The 21,875-nt window shown below is 29.2% G+C and overlaps 1 protein-coding gene across 1 annotated transcript in view; it reads left to right on the forward strand.

Annotated features, from left to right (window-relative positions):
• Positions 1-21,875, forward strand: part of LOC107445366 (nose resistant to fluoxetine protein 6) — a 61,612-nt gene extending 39,737 nt beyond the window's left edge. Inside the window, exons 14-16 of the mRNA XM_016059746.4 lie at positions 14,024-14,213; positions 17,632-17,774; positions 21,668-21,875. Coding sequence (XP_015915232.3) covers positions 14,024-14,213; positions 17,632-17,774; positions 21,668-21,808 — 474 coding nt within the window. The 3' untranslated portion in view covers positions 21,809-21,875. The remainder of the gene's footprint in view (positions 1-14,023; positions 14,214-17,631; positions 17,775-21,667) is intronic.

The raw sequence follows: 21,875 nt of genomic DNA on the forward strand, positions 1-21,875 counted from the left end.
TTCTACGTCTGCTCCACGCTATGGATGGTTTACTGAATGTAAACAATAAGCAGCTTCCTAAGACTGGAAGAAATGTAGAAAACTTCCGGTGTATCCCCCCGCTTATGTTATGCTTACAACGAGATGTTTAAAATTTACGCGTAATTTTACCATTCATAGGAGTTTTCTGTAGTCGTAAGCCTACAACAAATTTAACAAAACTAATATCACAGCATAAATAAAGTGTAAGGTTCGCCATGTTTTGAGTGTTATCTCTTATTTGGCTATTTTTGTCTAAAATAGGTAGCACTGTTTTTTCATTTGAATATCACAGCATAAATAAAGTGTAAGGTTCGCCATGCTTTGAGTGTTATCTCTTATTTGGCTATTTTTCTCTAAAATAGGTAGCACTGTTTTTTCATTCGAATATCACAGCATAAATAAAGTGTAAGGTTCGCCATGTTTTGAGTGTTATCTCTTATTTGGTTATTTTTTTCTAAAATAGGTAGCACTGCTTTTTCATTCGAATATCACAGCATAAATAAAGTGTAAGGTTCGCCATGTTTTGAGTGTTATCCCTTATTTGGCTATTTTTGTCTAAAATAGGTAGCACTGTTTGTTATTTTTTGGGTAGTATCATAGCAATTTTGTAGAGTTTTCCAAATTCATTTGTTGTTTGTTTCATTGAAAGTTAGCTTGAAAGAACGTGTTATATTAAAAACACTACACGTATAACAATATTGAATGGTGCGTTTTTTCAAAATTAGGCGTAAAAATCAGTCATACGTAGTAACCCGGAAGTTTTACAACGAATTTTTACCCTTAGCGCCATCTGCGCTTAGTTTCACACGGTCATTCCATCCATAGTCAATGATGGGAAGAATATCGAACATGTCATAAACTGAACCCGAATGCCTGTTGTTAATTTCAAATTTTGTAAAAAAATTTTAACTCAGTAGTTTTTGAAAATTTTATTTTCTGTTTCATTTTGTTCAATAAGATGCTACAAGAAAAGTATTTAATTTTACGCCATATTTGAAAAATAAAATTTAACGGAAGAGAAAAAAAAATGAAGCCGCACACTGTATTCGATTGCTACTTATCAAACCATTACCTTTTTTTTCTGAAAGATAGAGACTGGTATATATATATATATATGTGTGTGTGTGTGTGTGTGTGTGGATGAGCTGTTGTTACAGTATTATGGTGTAATAACTGCGAAGATCATCTACCATCTTGAAATATTAAAAGAAGTTGCATCATCCTCTTTGTCATTGAGAGGCGCCAGCCAGTCCCGATGGGGAAGTCCCGAATTTATAATTAACTATTAACGCTCTTCGATAGAACAATCTAATTTCTTATTAACATGCATTTTGGTGATACTGCGAGAAGGCAGCTCTCACCAATCATGTCATTGCTTTTTCCTTTTATTTCTATTAAATGTTAAGTTTGCTTATTAAATTACCGTCGTAATTTCATCTTATGTTGCATAAACTCCTACACACACACACACACACACACACACACATATATATATATATATATATATATATATATATATATATATACAGTGGAGCATCGTTTATACGACGCCGAAGGGATCACCGAAAAACGTCGTATAAACGATAGCGTCGTATAATCGATTTTTACTTCTAAAACTGAAACTAACTCTGTTTTCAGTTAATTTTAATGTTTAACGTGTTGATTTACATAAATTTCTAAATTAGACAAAGCAAAACAAACAAATAACCAAAGAAGAAAAATTGCAGTGAGCAGTTTGAATGTATGTTACCTTTAATTATATTTTCTTGCTATTAGTCTCTACAATGCTTTGAAAAGCAAATTGAACTTATTGCTTTCTATGATGCAATTTTAGATTTCTTATCACGGCCAAATCTAATGGCTGAAGCGCACTTGTGCAATTTGCAGGAAAAAAGAGAGCTTTTACATTTTCCAAAATAATTAATATCGATGGGTGCTCTGGACATTGGTCGATGAATAGCAAAGTTTATCGTTTTTGCCTCTTCATAACATTGTCTAGTTTTTTCAGTCATCTAGTAAAAATTACGGTCGTCATCCAAGCATTCTAGTTGGCACCCTTTTCTGTATCATTCAAGTTGGCAAATGCCGCCCTTTTTTAAAATACACAAGAAGAAATAAAAAATTAAATAAACGTGAACAAAATCTAAAAACCGACGTACAACCGATTCTGTGCGTCGTATAAACGATATATTTTTACATTAAAATGAATAGGAATGATTTGGGACCACACTAAAACGTCGTATAAATGTAAACGTCAGTAGGGGAAAATTGAGCGTTCAACCCCACTTTTTTTACTATGGGATGAGCGTTCAACCCCACTTTTTTTACTATGGGATGAGTGTTCAACCCCACTTCGGGTCGATGACCTCTTTTACTATAGTTCTATGGGATGAGAGCTACACCCCACTTCGGATCGATGACCTCTTGTCTACGAGATCCCCTCTTTAGATAAAGTTTCATCAAAAGGAAGATTTTTATTATCTCTTCTTTGGAAAGTGGAAGAATTATTTTTATTTTCGGGACATAGAAATTTTTCGCAAACTAGTATATTTTATTATGCTTTCAATATTTAAATTAATTTGTGAATTATTATTTTCTCAATTAAGCATTATAATTTCAATGATTTAATTTTAAAAATGAGCCTTCAAAGATTACATTTTTATTAATTTTATACTATATAACTAAAAATTCTAAACTAATTAAATAGTTTCATGATCAGAATGTTTATATTTAATTAGTTTTCTTCAGTGAGTTCGCTAATGTGAAGAGGAACGTTTTTTTTTCCCCAAGGACTTAGAAATTTTTCGCAAGCCAGTATATTTTTCCTATGTTTTTATTATTCAAATTAATGTGGGAATTATTATTTTCTCATTAAAGCATTATAAAAACATTAATTTAATTTCTAAATGAACCATTCCTTAGAGATTAAATTTTTACCAATTTTAAATGATATGTCTAATAATTCTAAACTGATGAAATAGTTTATTAGTCAGAATGCTTGTATTTAATTAGTCGAGATATAGTAAATATGTAATAATCATTCTAAGAGTTCTAAGTATATGTAATAATCATTCTAAGAGAATATGTAATAATCATTCTATATATAATCAGTTGAAGAAAATGGTTTAAGAGTTCGAAAAAACTTGATGAATTTGTCTACTCATTATCAGTTATAAAGTGTAATTATTATTCATTAATATTTTAATGAAAACTAATTAAGTCACTAAAACTCGTAATTCATATTTTAATGAAAATCCGTTAAAACTCGTTTGATTAAGACAGTTCTTGGAAATGTCGATGAAATACTAGCGTCTTTATCATTAACCTAAGAAAGTTAAGTAAACTCATATCGTCACTCTGAAACTGAAGTTTTCGATAACTATGTCTTGTTTTTAATCATCTGCGTTCCAAAACACTTCAGATTGGTTGTTAATTTGAAGTTAGAAAAATATTCAAAATGTTTGTACTTTGAAAATTTCCAATGTTATTGGTACTTGGAAAATTTCTGAAGTTCTTTGTACTTTGCATAACTTTCAAATTGTTTTGAGTTAGAAAAATTTAAAATTTTTTTGTACTTAGAAATACCCTGAAGCTGTGTGAACATATAAAATTATTTTAGTTGATTAATATGGTACCCTGGTAGTTATAAATTTTCATTAAGCTTGATGGGAATTTGAAAAACTTTAAATTCGGATGTATTGTTGGTAGAAAATTTCCGAAGTTGGTTGTGCTTTGAATTATTTTTAAATTGTTTTAACTCCAAAATATTTTCGAAATTTTTGTCCTTAGAAATATTTTGTAGTTTTGTAAATATGTAAATTTTTGAAGCTGGAAAAAATACATTTAAAAAGTAGCAAAAGTTTACATTTTAAGTAATTTTCAATTTAGTAGAAAAGAAACGCGTTTATTTAAAATCACAGAAGTTTAGTCACGGAAAAAATTCGAAACTGTTTCGGATTTTGTAAAATCTTCTAATAATCTGCAGTTTTCTTCAGTGAGTTGATCGCTAATGTGATGAGGAACGTTTTTTTTTCCTCAGGAAATTTTTCGCAAGCTAGTATACTTTTCCTATGTTTTTATTATTTAAATTAATGTGTGAATTATTATTTTCTCATTAAAGCATTATAAAAACATTAATTTAATTTCTAAATGAACCATTCCTTAGAGATTAAATTTTTACCAATTTTAAATGATATGTCTAATAATTCTAAACTGATGAAATAGTTTATTAGTCAGAATGTTTGTATTTAATTAGCTGAGATAGTATATATGTAATAATCATTCTAAGAGATAACTATACATATTCAGTTGAATAAAATGGTTTATGTTTTCATTACTTAAATTAATGTTCGAATTATTATTTTCCCATTGAAGCATTATAATAACATTAGTTTAATTTCTAACTGAACCCTTCTTTAGAGATTACATTTTTACCAATTTTAAATGATATGTCTAATAATTCTAAACTGATGAAATAGTTTATTAGTCAGAATGTTTGTATTTAATTAGCTGAGATAGTATATATGTAATAATCATTCTAAGAGATAACTATACATATTCAGTTGAATAAAATGGTTTATGTTTTCATTACTTAAATTAATGTTCGAATTATTATTTTCCCAGTGAAGCATTATAATAACATTAGTTTAATTTCTAACTGAACCCTTCTTTAGAGATTACATTTTTACCAATTTAAAATGATATGCCTACTAATTCTAAACTGATGAAATAGTTTATTAGTCAGAATGTTTGTATTTAATTAGTCGAGATATAGTAAATATGTAATAATCATTCTAAGAGATAACTATATATAATCAGTTGAAGAAAATGGTTTATGAGTACGAAAGAACTTGATGAATTTGTCTACTCATTATCAGTTATATAGTGTAATTATTATTCATTAATATTTTAATGAAAACTCGTTAATTAAGTCACTAAAACTCGTAATTCATATTTTAATGAAAATCGGATAAGAGTTTGGTGTTAAAAAATGTTAGATTTGATTCGACTTTTCAAATAATTTGCACTTTTAAAAAATTCCGAAGTTGTTGGAACTAGAAAATTATTTTAGTTGGAAAAAACAAGTATACAAGAAGTAACAGAATATATTTTTTTTCCAAATTGTTTTGACTTTGAAGTTTTTTAAAATTATTTATACTTTGAAATTATTTTGAATCGGATCGTGTTAGAAATATTCTGGAGTTACATGTACATAAAATTGTTTTTAGTTTGCAAAAATGGCTATATATCTAGCAGCAGGTGTTTGGTCGTGGAAAAGTTTTTGTAATTTGGAAAATTTTCAATTTCTTGGTTTTAAAAAAATTCTGAAGTTGTTGGTATTTCTAAATTTCTGAAGTTTTTTAAGAACAGGTATATTAAGAATCGCAGATGTTGTAAGTAATACTGTCGTACTGTTTGTAAAAACTCTTTGTACTTTGAAGAATTCTGATGTTGTTGGAACTTAGAAAATTTCTCAAGTTGTTTGCTCCTTAAAAAATTTTAAAATTGTCTTGACTTTGAAAAATTTTAAAATTGTTCGTACTTTGAAAAATTTTTACATTTTTCGTACTTCGAAAAGTTTCGATGGGAAATTCTGATTTCTTGAAAATTCTGAATTCTTCTTGTTTTGTACTTAGAATTGTTTTTGAATTCTTTGAACATAGAAAACTATTTTAGTTGGGAAAAATGGGTCTATAAGAAGTTGCAGTATATTTAAAATTGTTTAGACTTCGAAAAATTTTCAAATTATTTATACTCTGAAAAATTCTTACTCTGCAGGTTTTAGAAATATTCTGAAATTGTTTGAACCTAGAAACCTTTTTTTAGTTTTTTTTTTAAAAAAAAAACCCAGATAAATAAAGAGTCGCAAAAGTTTGAAGTCTGAAAAATTTTCAACTTGCTTAGATTTTGAAAAAATATTCAAATAGTTTATACTAAGGAAGATTTCTAAAGATGAGTGAAGTCTATAAAACGTTTCAAATTTTTGTACTTAAAAATATTCGTAAGTTGTTTAAATGTAGAGTTTTCTTTTCCTTTAAGTTGGAAAAAAAAAACGGATTTATAAGGAGTAGCAGGTGTTTGGACGAGGAAAAATTTTTGAACTGTTTCGACTTTTAAAAGTTGTCAAATATTTCGTGCTTTGATAAATTCTGAAACTTTTGATTTTAGAAAAACTCTGAAGATGTTTAGAATCAGGAAAATTCTGAAGTTCTGAAAAAACGGATAAATAAGGAGTCGCAGAAGTTTGAAGTTAGAAAAAGTTTAAACTTTTAATACTTTGAAAATTCTGATGTTTTAGGTATTTAGAAAATTCTGAAGTTGTTTGTACTTTGAAAAACTTTTCTTTTTTTTTGTACCTAGAAATATTCTGAGGATATGTGAATTTGAAAATTTCTGAAGTTGGCAAAAAGAAAATGTATATAAGGAGTTGCAGAATTTTAAAATTAAAAACTTTTTTTAACGTGTTTCAACTTTGATAAATTTTCTAATTCTTTGTACTTTGAACAATTCTTAATCTGTTGGTTTTAGAAAAGTTCTGATGTTGTTTGAACACAGAAAATTTTCTGAATGTGAAAAAAACTGCTGTATAACGTATAGCAGAAGTTTGTTCTTTGAAAAATTTTCTAATGTTTTGTAATGAGAAAAACTCGGATATGTTCATTACTTAGAAAAATTCAGAAAATGTTTTACCTTTGAATAATTTTCAAATTCTTTTGGCTTTGAAAAATTTTCAAGTCGCTTGTATTTTGTTTAAACATAGAAATTTATCTATGTCGGAAAAAGCAGCTTTATTACGCCTAGCAGAAGTTTGGTCTCGGAAAAGTTTCAATATGTTTCAGCTTAGAACATTTTTCAAATTACTTGCACTTGTTGGTTCTAAAGTTGTTGGTACTTGAAAATTTTTTTAAATTGTTTTAAGTTAAAACATTTAAAAAATTTCGCTACCTAAAATTATAATGAAGTTGTTTGCACTTTGAATAATTTTAAATTGCCTTGACTTCGAAAAACTTTAAAATATTTTTTCTCCGAAATATTCCAAAATTGTTTGAATATAACACAATTTTTGAAGTTGGAAAAAATGGGTATATAGCGAGTCAAGATGTTTGGTCTAGGAAAATTTTTCAAATTGCTTCGATTTTTGAAAATTTTTTTGAATTGTACGTACTTTGAGAAATTATGAAACTCATGGTATTTTGAAAAATTTTAAAGTTATTTGTACCTAGAAATTTTTTTAATTTGTTTTGATTTAATTTTTTGGTGATACTTTTAATGTTTTTGGTACTTTTAAAAATTCTGAAGCAGTTTGTACTTTGAATAATTTTAAAGAGCTTTAAGATTTACAGAACTTTCAGACTGTCAGTACTTAGAATTATATCTTAAGTTGTGTGAACTTAGAAAAATATTTCGAACTATTTGGACTTTAAAATATTATGATATTCTTTGAACGTTGAAAACCTTTTAAGTTGGAAAAAATGGCTATATGCTGAGAGTAATCAGTAATACCTAACGAGTGGGGTTGAACTCTGATCCCTGCTAGGGAAGCGGATTGTAGCTCTTGAGTCATTTTCAAACTGTTTTGACTTTAAAAACGCTTTCGAACCATTTGTATTTAGAAATATTTTGCAAATGTTGATACACAGAAATTTATTGAAGTCGGAAAAAACAGTTATATAACGAGTAGCAGAAGTTTGGTCTTGAAATGACACTGAATAATTTTCAAATTAGCATATAAGAAGTCGCAGAAATATTTTCAAATTATTTTGTCATCAAAAAAATTTTCAAAGTGTTAGTACTTGAAAAAAAAAATTTCTGATGTTATTGGAACTTTGAAAATTTCTAAAGTTGTTTGTACTTTGAATAATTACAAATTATTTAGACTTTCGTAAACTTTCAAAACTTTTGTTCTTAGAAACAATTTGAAACATTTTCCTAGACCTAAGCAAGTATGAGTCGTTATCTGCTAATTTTTCCAACTTCAAAAATTGTGTAAGGTCAAACGATTTCAGATTATAAATTTTAATAAAATTTTTTTGTAAATAAAATTTTTAAAAATATATAAATTTTTTTTTTGATAATAAAATTTTTTTGATGACAAAATAATTTGAAAATATTTCTGCGACTTCTTATATGCTAATTTGAAAATTATTCAGTGTCATTTCAAGACCAAACTTCTGCTACTCGTTATATAACTGTTTTTTCCGACTTCAATAAATTTCTGTGTATCAACATTTGCAAAATATTTCTAAATACAAATGGTTCGAAAGCGTTTTTAAAGTCAAAACAGTTTGAAAATGACTCAAGAGCTACAATCCGCTTCCCTAGCAGGGATCAGAGTTCAACCCCACTCGTTAGGTATTACTGATTACTCTCAGCATATAGCCATTTTTTCCAACTTAAAAGGTTTTCAACGTTCAAAGAATATCATAATATTTTAAAGTCCAAATAGTTCGAAATATTTTTCTAAGTTCACACAACTTAAGATATAATTCTAAGTACTGACAGTCTGAAAGTTCTGTAAATCTTAAAGCTCTTTAAAATTATTCAAAGTACAAACTGCTTCAGAATTTTTAAAAGTACCAAAAACATTAAAAGTATCACCAAAAAATTAAATCAAAACAAATTAAAAAAATTTCTAGGTACAAATAACTTTAAAATTTTTCAAAATACCATGAGTTTCATAATTTCTCAAAGTACGTACAATTCAAAAAAATTTTCAAAAATCGAAGCAATTTGAAAAATTTTCCTAGACCAAACATCTTGACTCGCTATATACCCATTTTTTCCAACTTCAAAAATTGTGTTATATTCAAACAATTTTGGAATATTTCGGAGAAAAAATATTTTAAAGTTTTTCGAAGTCAAGGCAATTTAAAATTATTCAAAGTGCAAACAACTTCATTATAATTTTAGGTAGCGAAATTTTTTAAATGTTTTAACTTAAAACAATTTAAAAAAATTTTCAAGTACCAACAACTTTAGAACCAACAAGTGCAAGTAATTTGAAAAATGTTCTAAGCTGAAACATATTGAAACTTTTCCGAGACCAAACTTCTGCTAGGCGTAATAAAGCTGCTTTTTCCGACATAGATAAATTTCTATGTTTAAACAAAATACAAGCGACTTGAAAATTTTTCAAAGCCAAAAGAATTTGAAAATTATTCAAAGGTAAAACATTTTCTGAATTTTTCTAAGTAATGAACATATCCGAGTTTTTCTCATTACAAAACATTAGAAAATTTTTCAAAGAACAAACTTCTGCTATACGTTATACAGCAGTTTTTTTCACATTCAGAAAATTTTCTGTGTTCAAACAACATCAGAACTTTTCTAAAACCAACAGATTAAGAATTGTTCAAAGTACAAAGAATTAGAAAATTTATCAAAGTTGAAACACGTTAAAAAAAGTTTTTAATTTTAAAATTCTGCAACTCCTTATATACATTTTCTTTTTGCCAACTTCAGAAATTTTCAAATTCACATATCCTCAGAATATTTCTAGGTACAAAAAAAAAGAAAAGTTTTTCAAAGTACAAACAACTTCAGAATTTTCTAAATACCTAAAACATCAGAATTTTCAAAGTATTAAAAGTTTAAACTTTTTCTAACTTCAAACTTCTGCGACTCCTTATTTATCCGTTTTTTCAGAACTTCAGAATTTTCCTGATTCTAAACATCTTCAGAGTTTTTCTAAAATCAAAAGTTTCAGAATTTATCAAAGCACGAAATATTTGACAACTTTTAAAAGTCGAAACAGTTCAAAAATTTTTCCTCGTCCAAACACCTGCTACTCCTTATAAATCCGTTTTTTTTTTCCAACTTAAAGGAAAAGAAAACTCTACATTTAAACAACTTACGAATATTTTTAAGTACAAAAATTTGAAACGTTTTATAGACTTCACTCATCTTTAGAAATCTTCCTTAGTATAAACTATTTGAATATTTTTTCAAAATCTAAGCAAGTTGAAAATTTTTCAGACTTCAAACTTTTGCGACTCTTTATTTATCTGGGTTTTTTTTTTAAAAAAAAAACTAAAAAAAGGTTTCTAGGTTCAAACAATTTCAGAATATTTCTAAAACCTGCAGAGTAAGAATTTTTCAGAGTATAAATAATTTGAAAATTTTTCGAAGTCTAAACAATTTTAAATATACTGCAACTTCTTATAGACCCATTTTTCCCAACTAAAATAGTTTTCTATGTTCAAAGAATTCAAAAACAATTCTAAGTACAAAACAAGAAGAATTCAGAATTTTCAAGAAATCAGAATTTCCCATCGAAACTTTTCGAAGTACGAAAAATGTAAAAATTTTTCAAAGTACGAACAATTTTAAAATTTTTCAAAGTCAAGACAATTTTAAAATTTTTTAAGGAGCAAACAACTTGAGAAATTTTCTAAGTTCCAACAACATCAGAATTCTTCAAAGTACAAAGAGTTTTTACAAACAGTACGACAGTATTACTTACAACATCTGCGATTCTTAATATACCTGTTCTTAAAAAACTTCAGAAATTTAGAAATACCAACAACTTCAGAATTTTTTTAAAACCAAGAAATTGAAAATTTTCCAAATTACAAAAACTTTTCCACGACCAAACACCTGCTGCTAGATATATAGCCATTTTTGCAAACTAAAAACAATTTTATGTACATGTAACTCCAGAATATTTCTAACACGATCCGATTCAAAATAATTTCAAAGTATAAATAATTTTAAAAAACTTCAAAGTCAAAACAATTTGGAAAAAAAATATATTCTGTTACTTCTTGTATACTTGTTTTTTCCAACTAAAATAATTTTCTAGTTCCAACAACTTCGGAATTTTTTAAAAGTGCAAATTATTTGAAAAGTCGAATCAAATCTAACATTTTTTAACACCAAACTCTTATCCGATTTTCATTAAAATATGAATTACGAGTTTTAGTGACTTAATTAACGAGTTTTCATTAAAATATTAATGAATAATAATTACACTATATAACTGATAATGAGTAGACAAATTCATCAAGTTCTTTCGTACTCATAAACCATTTTCTTCAACTGATTATATATAGTTATCTCTTAGAATGATTATTACATATTTACTATATCTCGACTAATTAAATACAAACATTCTGACTAATAAACTATTTCATCAGTTTAGAATTAGTAGGCATATCATTTTAAATTGGTAAAAATGTAATCTCTAAAGAAGGGTTCAGTTAGAAATTAAACTAATGTTATTATAATGCTTCACTGGGAAAATAATAATTCGAACATTAATTTAAGTAATGAAAACATAAACCATTTTATTCAACTGAATATGTATAGTTATCTCTTAGAATGATTATTACATATATACTATCTCAGCTAATTAAATACAAACATTCTGACTAATAAACTATTTCATCAGTTTAGAATTATTAGACATATCATTTAAAATTGGTAAAAATGTAATCTCTAAAGAAGGGTTCAGTTAGAAATTAAACTAATGTTATTATAATGCTTCAATGGGAAAATAATAATTCGAACATTAATTTAAGTAATGAAAACATAAACCATTTTATTCAACTGAATATGTATAGTTATCTCTTAGAATGATTATTACATATATACTATCTCAGCTAATTAAATACAAACATTCTGACTAATAAACTATTTCATCAGTTTAGAATTATTAGACATATCATTTAAAATTGGTAAAAATTTAATCTCTAAGGAATGGTTCATTTAGAAATTAAATTAATGTTTTTATAATGCTTTAATGAGAAAATAATAATTCACACATTAATTTAAATAATAAAAACATAGGAAAAGTATACTAGCTTGCGAAAAATTTCCTGAGGAAAAAAAAACGTTCCTCATCACATTAGCGATCAACTCACTGAAGAAAACTGCAGATTATTAGAAGATTTTACAAAATCCGAAACAGTTTCGAATTTTTTCCGTGACTAAACTTCTGTGATTTTAAATAAACGCGTTTCTTTTCTACTAAATTGAAAATTACTTAAAATGTAAACTTTTGCTACTTTTTAAATGTATTTTTTCCAGCTTCAAAAATTTACATATTTACAAAACTACAAAATATTTCTAAGGACAAAAATTTCGAAAATATTTTGGAGTTAAAACAATTTAAAAATAATTCAAAGCACAACCAACTTCGGAAATTTTCTACCAACAATACATCCGAATTTAAAGTTTTTCAAATTCCCATCAAGCTTAATGAAAATTTATAACTACCAGGGTACCATATTAATCAACTAAAATAATTTTATATGTTCACACAGCTTCAGGGTATTTCTAAGTACAAAAAAATTTTAAATTTTTCTAACTCAAAACAATTTGAAAGTTATGCAAAGTACAAAGAACTTCAGAAATTTTCCAAGTACCAATAACATTGGAAATTTTCAAAGTACAAACATTTTGAATATTTTTCTAACTTCAAATTAACAACCAATCTGAAGTGTTTTGGAACGCAGATGATTAAAAACAAGACATAGTTATCGAAAACTTCAGTTTCAGAGTGACGATATGAGTTTACTTAACTTTCTTAGGTTAATGATAAAGACGCTAGTATTTCATCGACATTTCCAAGAACTGTCTTAATCAAACGAGTTTTAACGGATTTTCATTAAAATATGAATTACGAGTTTTAGTGACTTAATTAGTTTTCATTAAAATATTAATGAATAATAATTACACTTTATAACTGATAATGAGTAGACAAATTCATCAAGTTTTTTCGAACTCTTAAACCATTTTCTTCAACTGATTATATATAGAATGATTATTACATATTCTCTTAGAATGATTATTACATATACTTAGAACTCTTAGAATGATTATTACATATTTACTATATCTCGACTAATTAAATACAAGCATTCTGACTAATAAACTATTTCATCAGTTTAGAATTATTAGACATATCATTTAAAATTGGTAAAAATTTAATCTCTAAGGAATGGTTCATTTAGAAATTAAATTAATGTTTTTATAATGCTTTAATGAGAAAATAATAATTCCCACATTAATTTGAATAATAAAAACATAGGAAAAATATACTGGCTTGCGAAAAATTTCTAAGTCCTTGGGGAAAAAAAAACGTTCCTCTTCACATTAGCGAACTCACTGAAGAAAACTAATTAAATATAAACATTCTGATCATGAAACTATTTAATTAGTTTAGAATTTTTAGTTATATAGTATAAAATTAATAAAAATGTAATCTTTGAAGGCTCATTTTTAAAATTAAATCATTGAAATTATAATGCTTAATTGAGAAAATAATAATTCACAAATTAATTTAAATATTGAAAGCATAATAAAATATACTAGTTTGCGAAAAATTTCTATGTCCCGAAAATAAAAATAATTCTTCCACTTTCCAAAGAAGAGATAATAAAAATCTTCCTTTTGATGAAACTTTATCTAAAGAGGGGATCTCGTAGACAAGAGGTCATCGATCCGAAGTGGGGTGTAGCTCTCATCCCATAGAACTATAGTAAAAGAGGTCATCGACCCGAAGTGGGGTTGAACACTCATCCCATAGTAAAAAAAGTGGGGTTGAACGCTCATCCCATAGTAAAAAAAGTGGGGTTGAACGCTCAATTTTCCCCTACTAACGTCGTATAAGTGATCGTCGTATAAACGATGCTCCACTATATATATATATATATATATATATATATATATATATATATATATATTGTGACTTAAAAAGTGTTATCGGATTGGGTGGACATACACCACGTGGAACATTTTTATTATTACATTATAGCTATTGCATCGCCTGAGAAAGAGTCCGTTCCATCACAGAACTGCTCCTAGTATCTATTTGTTCAATTTGCATAAATCCTTCGTGAATTTATTTTATTAGACTGTACGTTAAAATCCAAATGTAGGAAGTAACCTAAAAACAGCAATTATATTTTGCCACGTCATTTTCTTTATTTTCCCCAGATTAGTAATACCCTCTGTAACTTCCGAAAGAATTGAAGACCTATGTATTTGTTTATTTTTTTAGAAAGTCAACTTAATTTTATGGATTGCAGCTATTTCTACTCAGTTGGTAGTTGTATTTCTCCCGTATATTTGGAATAAAGGCACAGAGTTTCCAGGACTTTTACCTTCACTTCTTTTTGGCTGCTCACATCGTGTCTTGTGGGCGCTTTCTCTTGCCTGGATTACAATTGCATGTCAGTCTGATCTTGGAGGTAATAGTTAATAATTTCTTTTATATGTGTATTTGTCAAAGTATGAAATTATGAATTTTATGGAGTGCTTAAAATTGACCGGCAAAGTATAAAATGATTAACGTTTCACACATTGCCAAGGCATTCTACAAAATGACTGAAGAAAAACTTACAATTATTCTGCACAATGACAAGGTATTTCATTTATTAACGAAAGCTTATATATCTCCTTTTTGGGCAAAACGGCTTACGTGAATACAAGTTGAACCAATTAATACCCAACCTCATCTGGGTCGCTTTTTTTCTCTTTTTTTTGTTTTTGTTTTTGTTTTAGAGAGTAAGCTAAAGCTATTTCCCTCTGCTTTTTTTACGAAATTGATAGTTTATCTGATTCTCTAACAACTGGACCGAGTAATCCAGTGGTTAGGGAATCAGACTCCGATTATAGTGGCTCTGGTTCGCTCCTCTACTCCAATAAGGGCCACCGAGTACATGTGATTTACGGGCTCGTAAAATCTGAGGAATCGAAAGTCCTGTGGTTCATCTCCGAGCAGTACCATGGACACAAGGATTTGGTGAAAATTTTCTTCTCCTTTAGATCTACGTCTAAATTGAGGAAATGATCTCACAAATGAGATCCCCTCTGCAGAGTATCGAAATTGTGTTGGCCTGTCTTTGACTCATCCTCAGGGATGTTTCCCAGATCGATGCCACCAGCCCATGGTGAAGATCTGGTGTGACGTAAATAAAGTACCTACATAACAAAAGAAGTTGACACCGATTTCGTATTCTTTCAGATTGGACTAAACGAGTTTTTTGTTAGTTTATGTGCAGAAATATTTTTGCTAGTTATGTAAAGGTTATGCTCTACTATTATTAAATTTTTCTAAGATCCAAGGAAATTTTGATCATTCTCTTGAATTATGGTCTCATTCTGATTCTGAAGTCAAGCTGGGAGAATCGGAGACGATGAACCAAGTTTTCATCATACTTGTGACGTCATGCACCTGATCTTAGTCTTCATGCAACTATGTTGTTGGCATTTTGTACTTTTTCTCACGTAGATTATTTATATTGGTAGCGACAGCACATTGAACTTACAATTGTAGGAAGGAATTATTTTAATATTGAATGCATTCTATAATTTAACAGAATTAGTAACAAAGCATTGTTATTGCCCAACAATTATCCTGGGCGCTGACATGCAACGGATAGCACATAGTGTTTCTTGGACTAAAAGATTATTATGAAAAATATTAAAGTGAAAAAACGTCCAATGATTTCACAACCCACTGTTAGGAACTTAACTAAACTACTCATCAGGGGTGAAAGCGAGACGGAAAAGAGGAAAGGCTGGTTGTAAAACCATTTTACTTTTCTTTTTTTAAACTGTGCAACAATATCTACTTTATCTTACATAATCATAATAATTAAATTTACATATCTAAGAATTAAAAAGCAATTTATGAGATTCATTACCTCTGTAAATAAATAAAGATAATATTCGAAAAAAACTGGAAGTATTAGCATTAAAGCTATTGTGGAATATTGTTATCACAGTCAGTCGAGTAAAGTTTGTGGACCACCTTTCGGCATATTATCAGAGCTCTTTATGATCTGGAAGAGATAATTAGCTGGTAGTAAAACCGTTTCATATCTACTGGACTAAAAACTTCTTTGGCCTCAAAGATGAAGACGATAATAAAATACGACGTGTTTCAAGCGCTCAAAAATCGGCTCCCATTCTCAAGACTTACCATACGTGAATGAGGAATTCAAAAGTGATTTATCAGTGTCAAGTGATTTATCAGTTATCAAGAGTGATAAATCAGTATGATCATATTTTTTGAAGCCAATTGAATTGAAGAGTATAAATTCACTTCAATTTCTTGGGATTATTTATTAAACATTTTATATCTAGCTTGTTTTCTGAAGAAAAAAAATAATAAAGAATCGTGGCTACCAAGACTCGTTGAATGTTATAACATATGTGAAAGATTGCTTTCTATTTTAGAAAATAACTGTTGATAAGTCTTTGCAATCAAAGCATTCCTTTTCCATCCAAAAACAAGTCAGAAATCGAAAATTTTTCAATTAGTATTTTCTCTTCTCCGGTATTCAAATTGATCTCACTTTGTGTTGCATCTACTAGAAAATTCTGTTAGCGAAAGAGCACACCTGTGGGCAATAGGTACAGGTAGCAAAATTTCTAAAAGAACATTCGAAAACTCATCTCTTTACGTTTTTGAAAATATTATTTCTGTTAGAGAATCCCTGTCAGGGATTTCTGTTTGGGAATATTAATTTGGAAAGATAAAACAGATCGTTTTCATAAATTCGTATAGAAATTTTACTAAGAGTTTTTTTAGTTTCTGGAGGTTAGCTTACCATTGTGTTAAAAGGTAAATATCTTACCACTTTCTTTTATAAAAGCACCTTTTGCATTACTGTAAAAGGAGCCGTGTACTTTCGTACACTATTCACAAGCAGATTCAGCTTATTCCTGCGAAAGAGCAACCCCTCGGGGTCTGATATGGGTAAGCTAATCCCTGTAACTTAAGTGTAGAGAGCAACCCGGCACGAGTGGTAATTACTAGGACAGACGGGTCTCTACCTTAAAAGAGCCACACTTACTTACACATATACACACATCCTCACATTCTTTAAACTCGCCCCCCCCCCCTTTTGTATGCATTCCCGAACTGTAAATAATGTAAATATTCATTAGTGTTTATTTTCTCATTGTACTTTAATTTTACTTTCTGTCATATACTTTTTTATTACTTGCAATTTTGCTATTAACTAATAATAGCAAAGTGCCATTTTTTTCTCTCTCACGAACTCCATTTTACTCCCCAAACTTAATTTTGGTCGTGTATGTTTCTTAGTCTAATTTCAGGATGAATGGAACAAGGGTCGTAAGGCCTCAGACGCCCAGTTATATTACAACGAACGAATACTTTCGCACACAAAACTCTCTAGTCGACCTGTTATAATGTTTATTGTATTTTCAAAGAAATTCTGAAGAGTTAGTAGAAATTATTTTGAAAAATTATTATTATTTTCAATGTTGAATCTCTGTGAAAATTTAAGCCGCTAACCGTTAGGGCTCATTTTAAAAAAATGGCCCAACTTAGCAAATTCAACTGTATATGATGCTACGAAATCACGTGATGGTTGCGCAGTAATTATTGGCTTTTGAAGAGCATTCGTGAAAAGGGAGTGGAGCCCACAAATAGCTCAGAGGATCACATAAGTAGAACTGAACTGAGAACTGTATGAAATGCTTGGGCAACTGAGGTCACTTGCGGCCTTTTCTCCACTCATCTTTAACTTGAACTTGTGGTGTTTCGACGAGGTCGTGGAATGCAAGTGAAATCTAATAAGTATCTAAAACCAAATATTCATATTTTTTTTGTAAAACTTCATTTTGTTGCAGGTATTATTGCGAAAATTCTTGGATCACAGAGATTTGAGCTGGCCAGTCGTCTGACGTTTATGGCCTACCTGACGAATTTTACAATAAAGTACTTATACATTGGAACAGTCTCAAATGTAATAATATATAACTCAACTATGATGGTAAGTACCACTCGCTGTCCATATAAGTATGATTATTTTTAGATTTCATCAGTAAAGTAAATTAGAAGTAGCAAAAGAAACGATGTGGGAAGAATTTTTTTAAACCATACTCTTAGTATTGCCTATAGTAGTACCTTAGTATTGCCTTTTCTCAAAGTGCGGTACGCGCACCACCAGGGGTACGGGAGCAGTTTAGTTGGGGTACTCGTTCTTATGCGAAATATCTTGCAACAAACGAAAATTTCAAAAAATTTTATTTCACAATAAAACTAGCCATGAAAATTTATGATTACATATTTTTCTATTGGCTATTTTTTTGCAGAGTTAACAGTTGATAATTAGTGATATCAACAGTCAGTTGTGATTTTCAACTTTTTTATAGTAAAAAACCTGTTCATTTTTTTATTAGTGGCGCACAGCGTTACGAAAAATTTAGAAAGGGCAGACAAAAGTCATAAGTTTGGGAAACACTGGCCTAATGTTATAGATTACTTGATATTTAATAATTATCTACGTACATATAATTATAATCTACGTATCCAGGCCTTTAGTATCACCTAGTGTTGTATTTAAAAAGCAGAATAAGTTTTTACTTTTTGTTTAAAAAACATTGCTGTTAATTTCATCACTGATTGATACAACATACAGCTATTTTATACCCGCCGTTGAACTGCCAACCCAATTACGAGTTTACGACTACCAATGTTCAATTCCGCAATCTTGCAATTTTGAACCCAATCCAGAAGACCAGGAAAATCCAGGATCAAGTATTGGAAGAAACTTGCCTTCGTGGAGGACTTTCTGATGGAACTAACTGCATTACATAGCGAGGAAAACCCCCTACAGCCTTAGCCAGGTGATAAGACGACTTAAGATCCCCTTGGATAAGGTGATTAGCCTGAAGGCATGATCCGACTATCACTGAGGATATTTTACGTCAGCACTGTGATGGGTGCCATCCGGGTGCTGAATTCGTATCGACCAGCCATTGTTGGGATTGGAACCCGGTTCACTTCATTGGGAGTCGAGTTCTCTATTTCCTGCGCTACCAACATACAGCTATTAATTTTAGGTACAAATTTTAAATGCTGTTGATCTAAAAATGTAGGTTTTACTCTTTTAAATAATTACATAGAGCCGGGGAACAGCCTCTTTCTATTAATGCCGATCCTGCACAAGATAAATGTGTAGATGGAACTGGTTTATCATTTAGATACGTTCCAGGTACATAGGGGTGCACATATTGAACATGTACTCTGGGAACATTTATTCTTGTGGTTTTCAGGCATGTGTTTTAATGTGCGATTCTTTGTTTTAATGATTTAACTCTTCACTGCATACCTGCAAAGCTGCAATTTGAATTGTATTTTCTCATTAGGATTTTTCATAATTCACTCTAATGAATTCTAATTTCCCCCTCTTCTGTGCTACTTAGGAAGTGGTTGGAAGAAGGTGATACTTTAAGGTCATGTATTTGTCTTACGTGTCATTTTCAAGGAAGAAGTTAAGTGCATACATATGCATATTAACCTATACGTTCTTCACAAACTATTACATTCAGACAAAAATTAAATAATCTGAAGAAAAGAATTTTCGAATGACTCTTGGATATTTTCGCGTCACTGATTTCAAATCTACATCTTTACTAGTCTCTTTACAATCTACAGTCTTTACGCACTTTCATAATATAATTATAGCCAACTAGGATTTTTCAAAAGTCACTCAAGTGAATATAAAGATCCCCCATTTCTCTGCTATTTAGGGAGTGGTAAGAACAAGGCGAAGATGCATTTCTGTTTAGGATGTGATAAGTTAAGATCACAGATTTTTTTTTAAGTCTCAAGCGTTATTTTTAAAGGAAATACAGAATTTGTTCAAAAAATTCTCTTTGACCTTCTTTTTGGGATTGAAGGGAATATATATATATATTTCTTTTCGTAGAAAAAACCAAGAATTCGCCAAACGTGGTAAAATCGTAAATTTGGCCAAATGAATTTGTGTTTTATTGATTGGTTTGCGTTTGGTTTTTTCTACGAAAAGAAATATATATATATATTCCCTTCAATCCCAAAAAGAAGGTCAAAGAGAATTTTTTGAACAAATTCTGTATTTTTCATTCGATTGCAGTATTTTCCGTTAAGTACGTCGCATGACCAATCAGAATTATATTAAGTCCAGATAACGTAAGTAACAAGAGATACTATATAAGCATGAAACAAAATACCGTAAAATACAGGTTACCACGTTCGTTGCTGGACCACGTGATATCACGTGAAAAATTTTAACCTACAGTGTCAATAAAACAGAATATGTAGTAGCAAGATGCATATTATCATCCAAATATTTATACGTGAAAAATTTTAACCTACAGTGTCAATAAAACAGAATATGTAGTAGCAAGATGCATATTATCATCCAAATATTTATACGTGAAAAATTTTAACCTACAGTGTCAATAAAACAGAATATGTAGTAACAAGATGCATATTATCATCCAAATATTTATACGTGAAAAATTTTAACCTACAGTGTCAATAAAACAGAATATGTAGTAGCAAGATGCATATCATCATCCAAATATTTTTGCGGAAAATATGCCTTCTCGTGACATAACATAATGTTGCCTAAGATTTATTTTTGTATTACTGCCTCTAGCCTAAGAAGTTATCAAAATAAATAACCCCAATATTTTCCTATTTCTTTCTCTCAAAGACGATTACAACAGCTAAATTTTTTTTAATCCTCTCTCTCATTTATTGCTCCTTTACTCCTCCCTAACTGCAAAATGACTACCTGAATTTGCATTTTATAAAATAATTAAATTTATAGTAAATTTGCATTTTGATTTGAAGTTTTCTCTGTTGAAAATCAGTCACACGTAAGAAATTGTTAAGATTTTCCTTAGGCTAATACTTTTGATGTTTAGATAATTTACAGATAATATTTTGAAATCCTTAACGCGGGTCCTGTGTATGTATATAAAACTATATGTTCTTTCTGAACCTGTGCATTCAGAACCATAAACCAAAAATACAGTTTCGAAAAGAAGAAAAAAAACTGTAGCTTTCCGAACAAAATTCTGATTTGAAATCCCCATTCCCGAATAAGGTTTTTTTTTTTTGTATAATTTAAATTATGCGAAAAAATAATTTGTTTTTCATGGTCATTAATGTTTATAGAAACATAATTTGCCATGAGCTTATTTACTGTGCATGTTTAGGCCTGTATAGACACATTTGTGTTTAGCGCCTCTTTAAAATGGCAATTAAAAAAAAAAAACAAGTGGTAGTCCAAGTGTTTCACTATTTAAATATATTTTATGGAAAAAATACAGTCCTACCATAATATAGGAATGATATAAATATTTATTATATTATTATATACTACAACCAGGCTAATCCAGAAGTCTTCTGGTTCTTGTTTAAAATTGCAAAGCTGCGGAATTGCACATAGTAGTCGTAAACTCAAAAAATTCGGTCGGCAATTCAACGACGGTTATAAAATAAATTAAAATCGAAACTTGCTGTCCTCCACGGAGGCAAAATTTAACCCAATACTTGTTTCAGTAATTCCCTTGTCTTCTGGATTGGGTTCAAAATTACAAGCATGCGGAGATGAACATGTGAAGTCATAAATTGAATGTTCAACAACGGTTATAATAATAATAAAAAAAGAAGAAAAAATTCTTAATTTTCTGTTCTGGACTGTTTTAAAATACAATTTTCACAAGAAAAACTATTTTGTTAAATATTCTTAAAGCCTTAATAGTGCAGTACAAATTAAAACAGAAGCAATTTTCACCCTTGTACTTGATTTCACATTTTTACGCATTGTTTGATTTATTTTTATAAATATTAGGTTGATTAAATGATTTTTTTTTCTTAAAATTTCAGTTTAATATGTTTGCGAGCATCCTCACAGCAACATTCTTGTTCTCATTTGTGCTCACTCTACTTTTTGAAGCTCCATTCACGAATCTTGAGAAGACAGTGATAAGGAATATGAGATGGCGAAAGTTGGGGAAAGGAATATGATAAAATCCACAACGATTTCTTGATAGACTCTTACTGTTTTTTATAATAAAAGGAAATACCTGGTTTA

This window comes from Parasteatoda tepidariorum, chromosome 3, assembly GCF_982258835.1.
Source record: "Parasteatoda tepidariorum strain Cologne lab strain chromosome 3, Ptep-v5.0, whole genome shotgun sequence".
In the NCBI taxonomy this organism is placed as follows: Eukaryota; Metazoa; Arthropoda; class Arachnida; order Araneae; family Theridiidae; genus Parasteatoda; species Parasteatoda tepidariorum.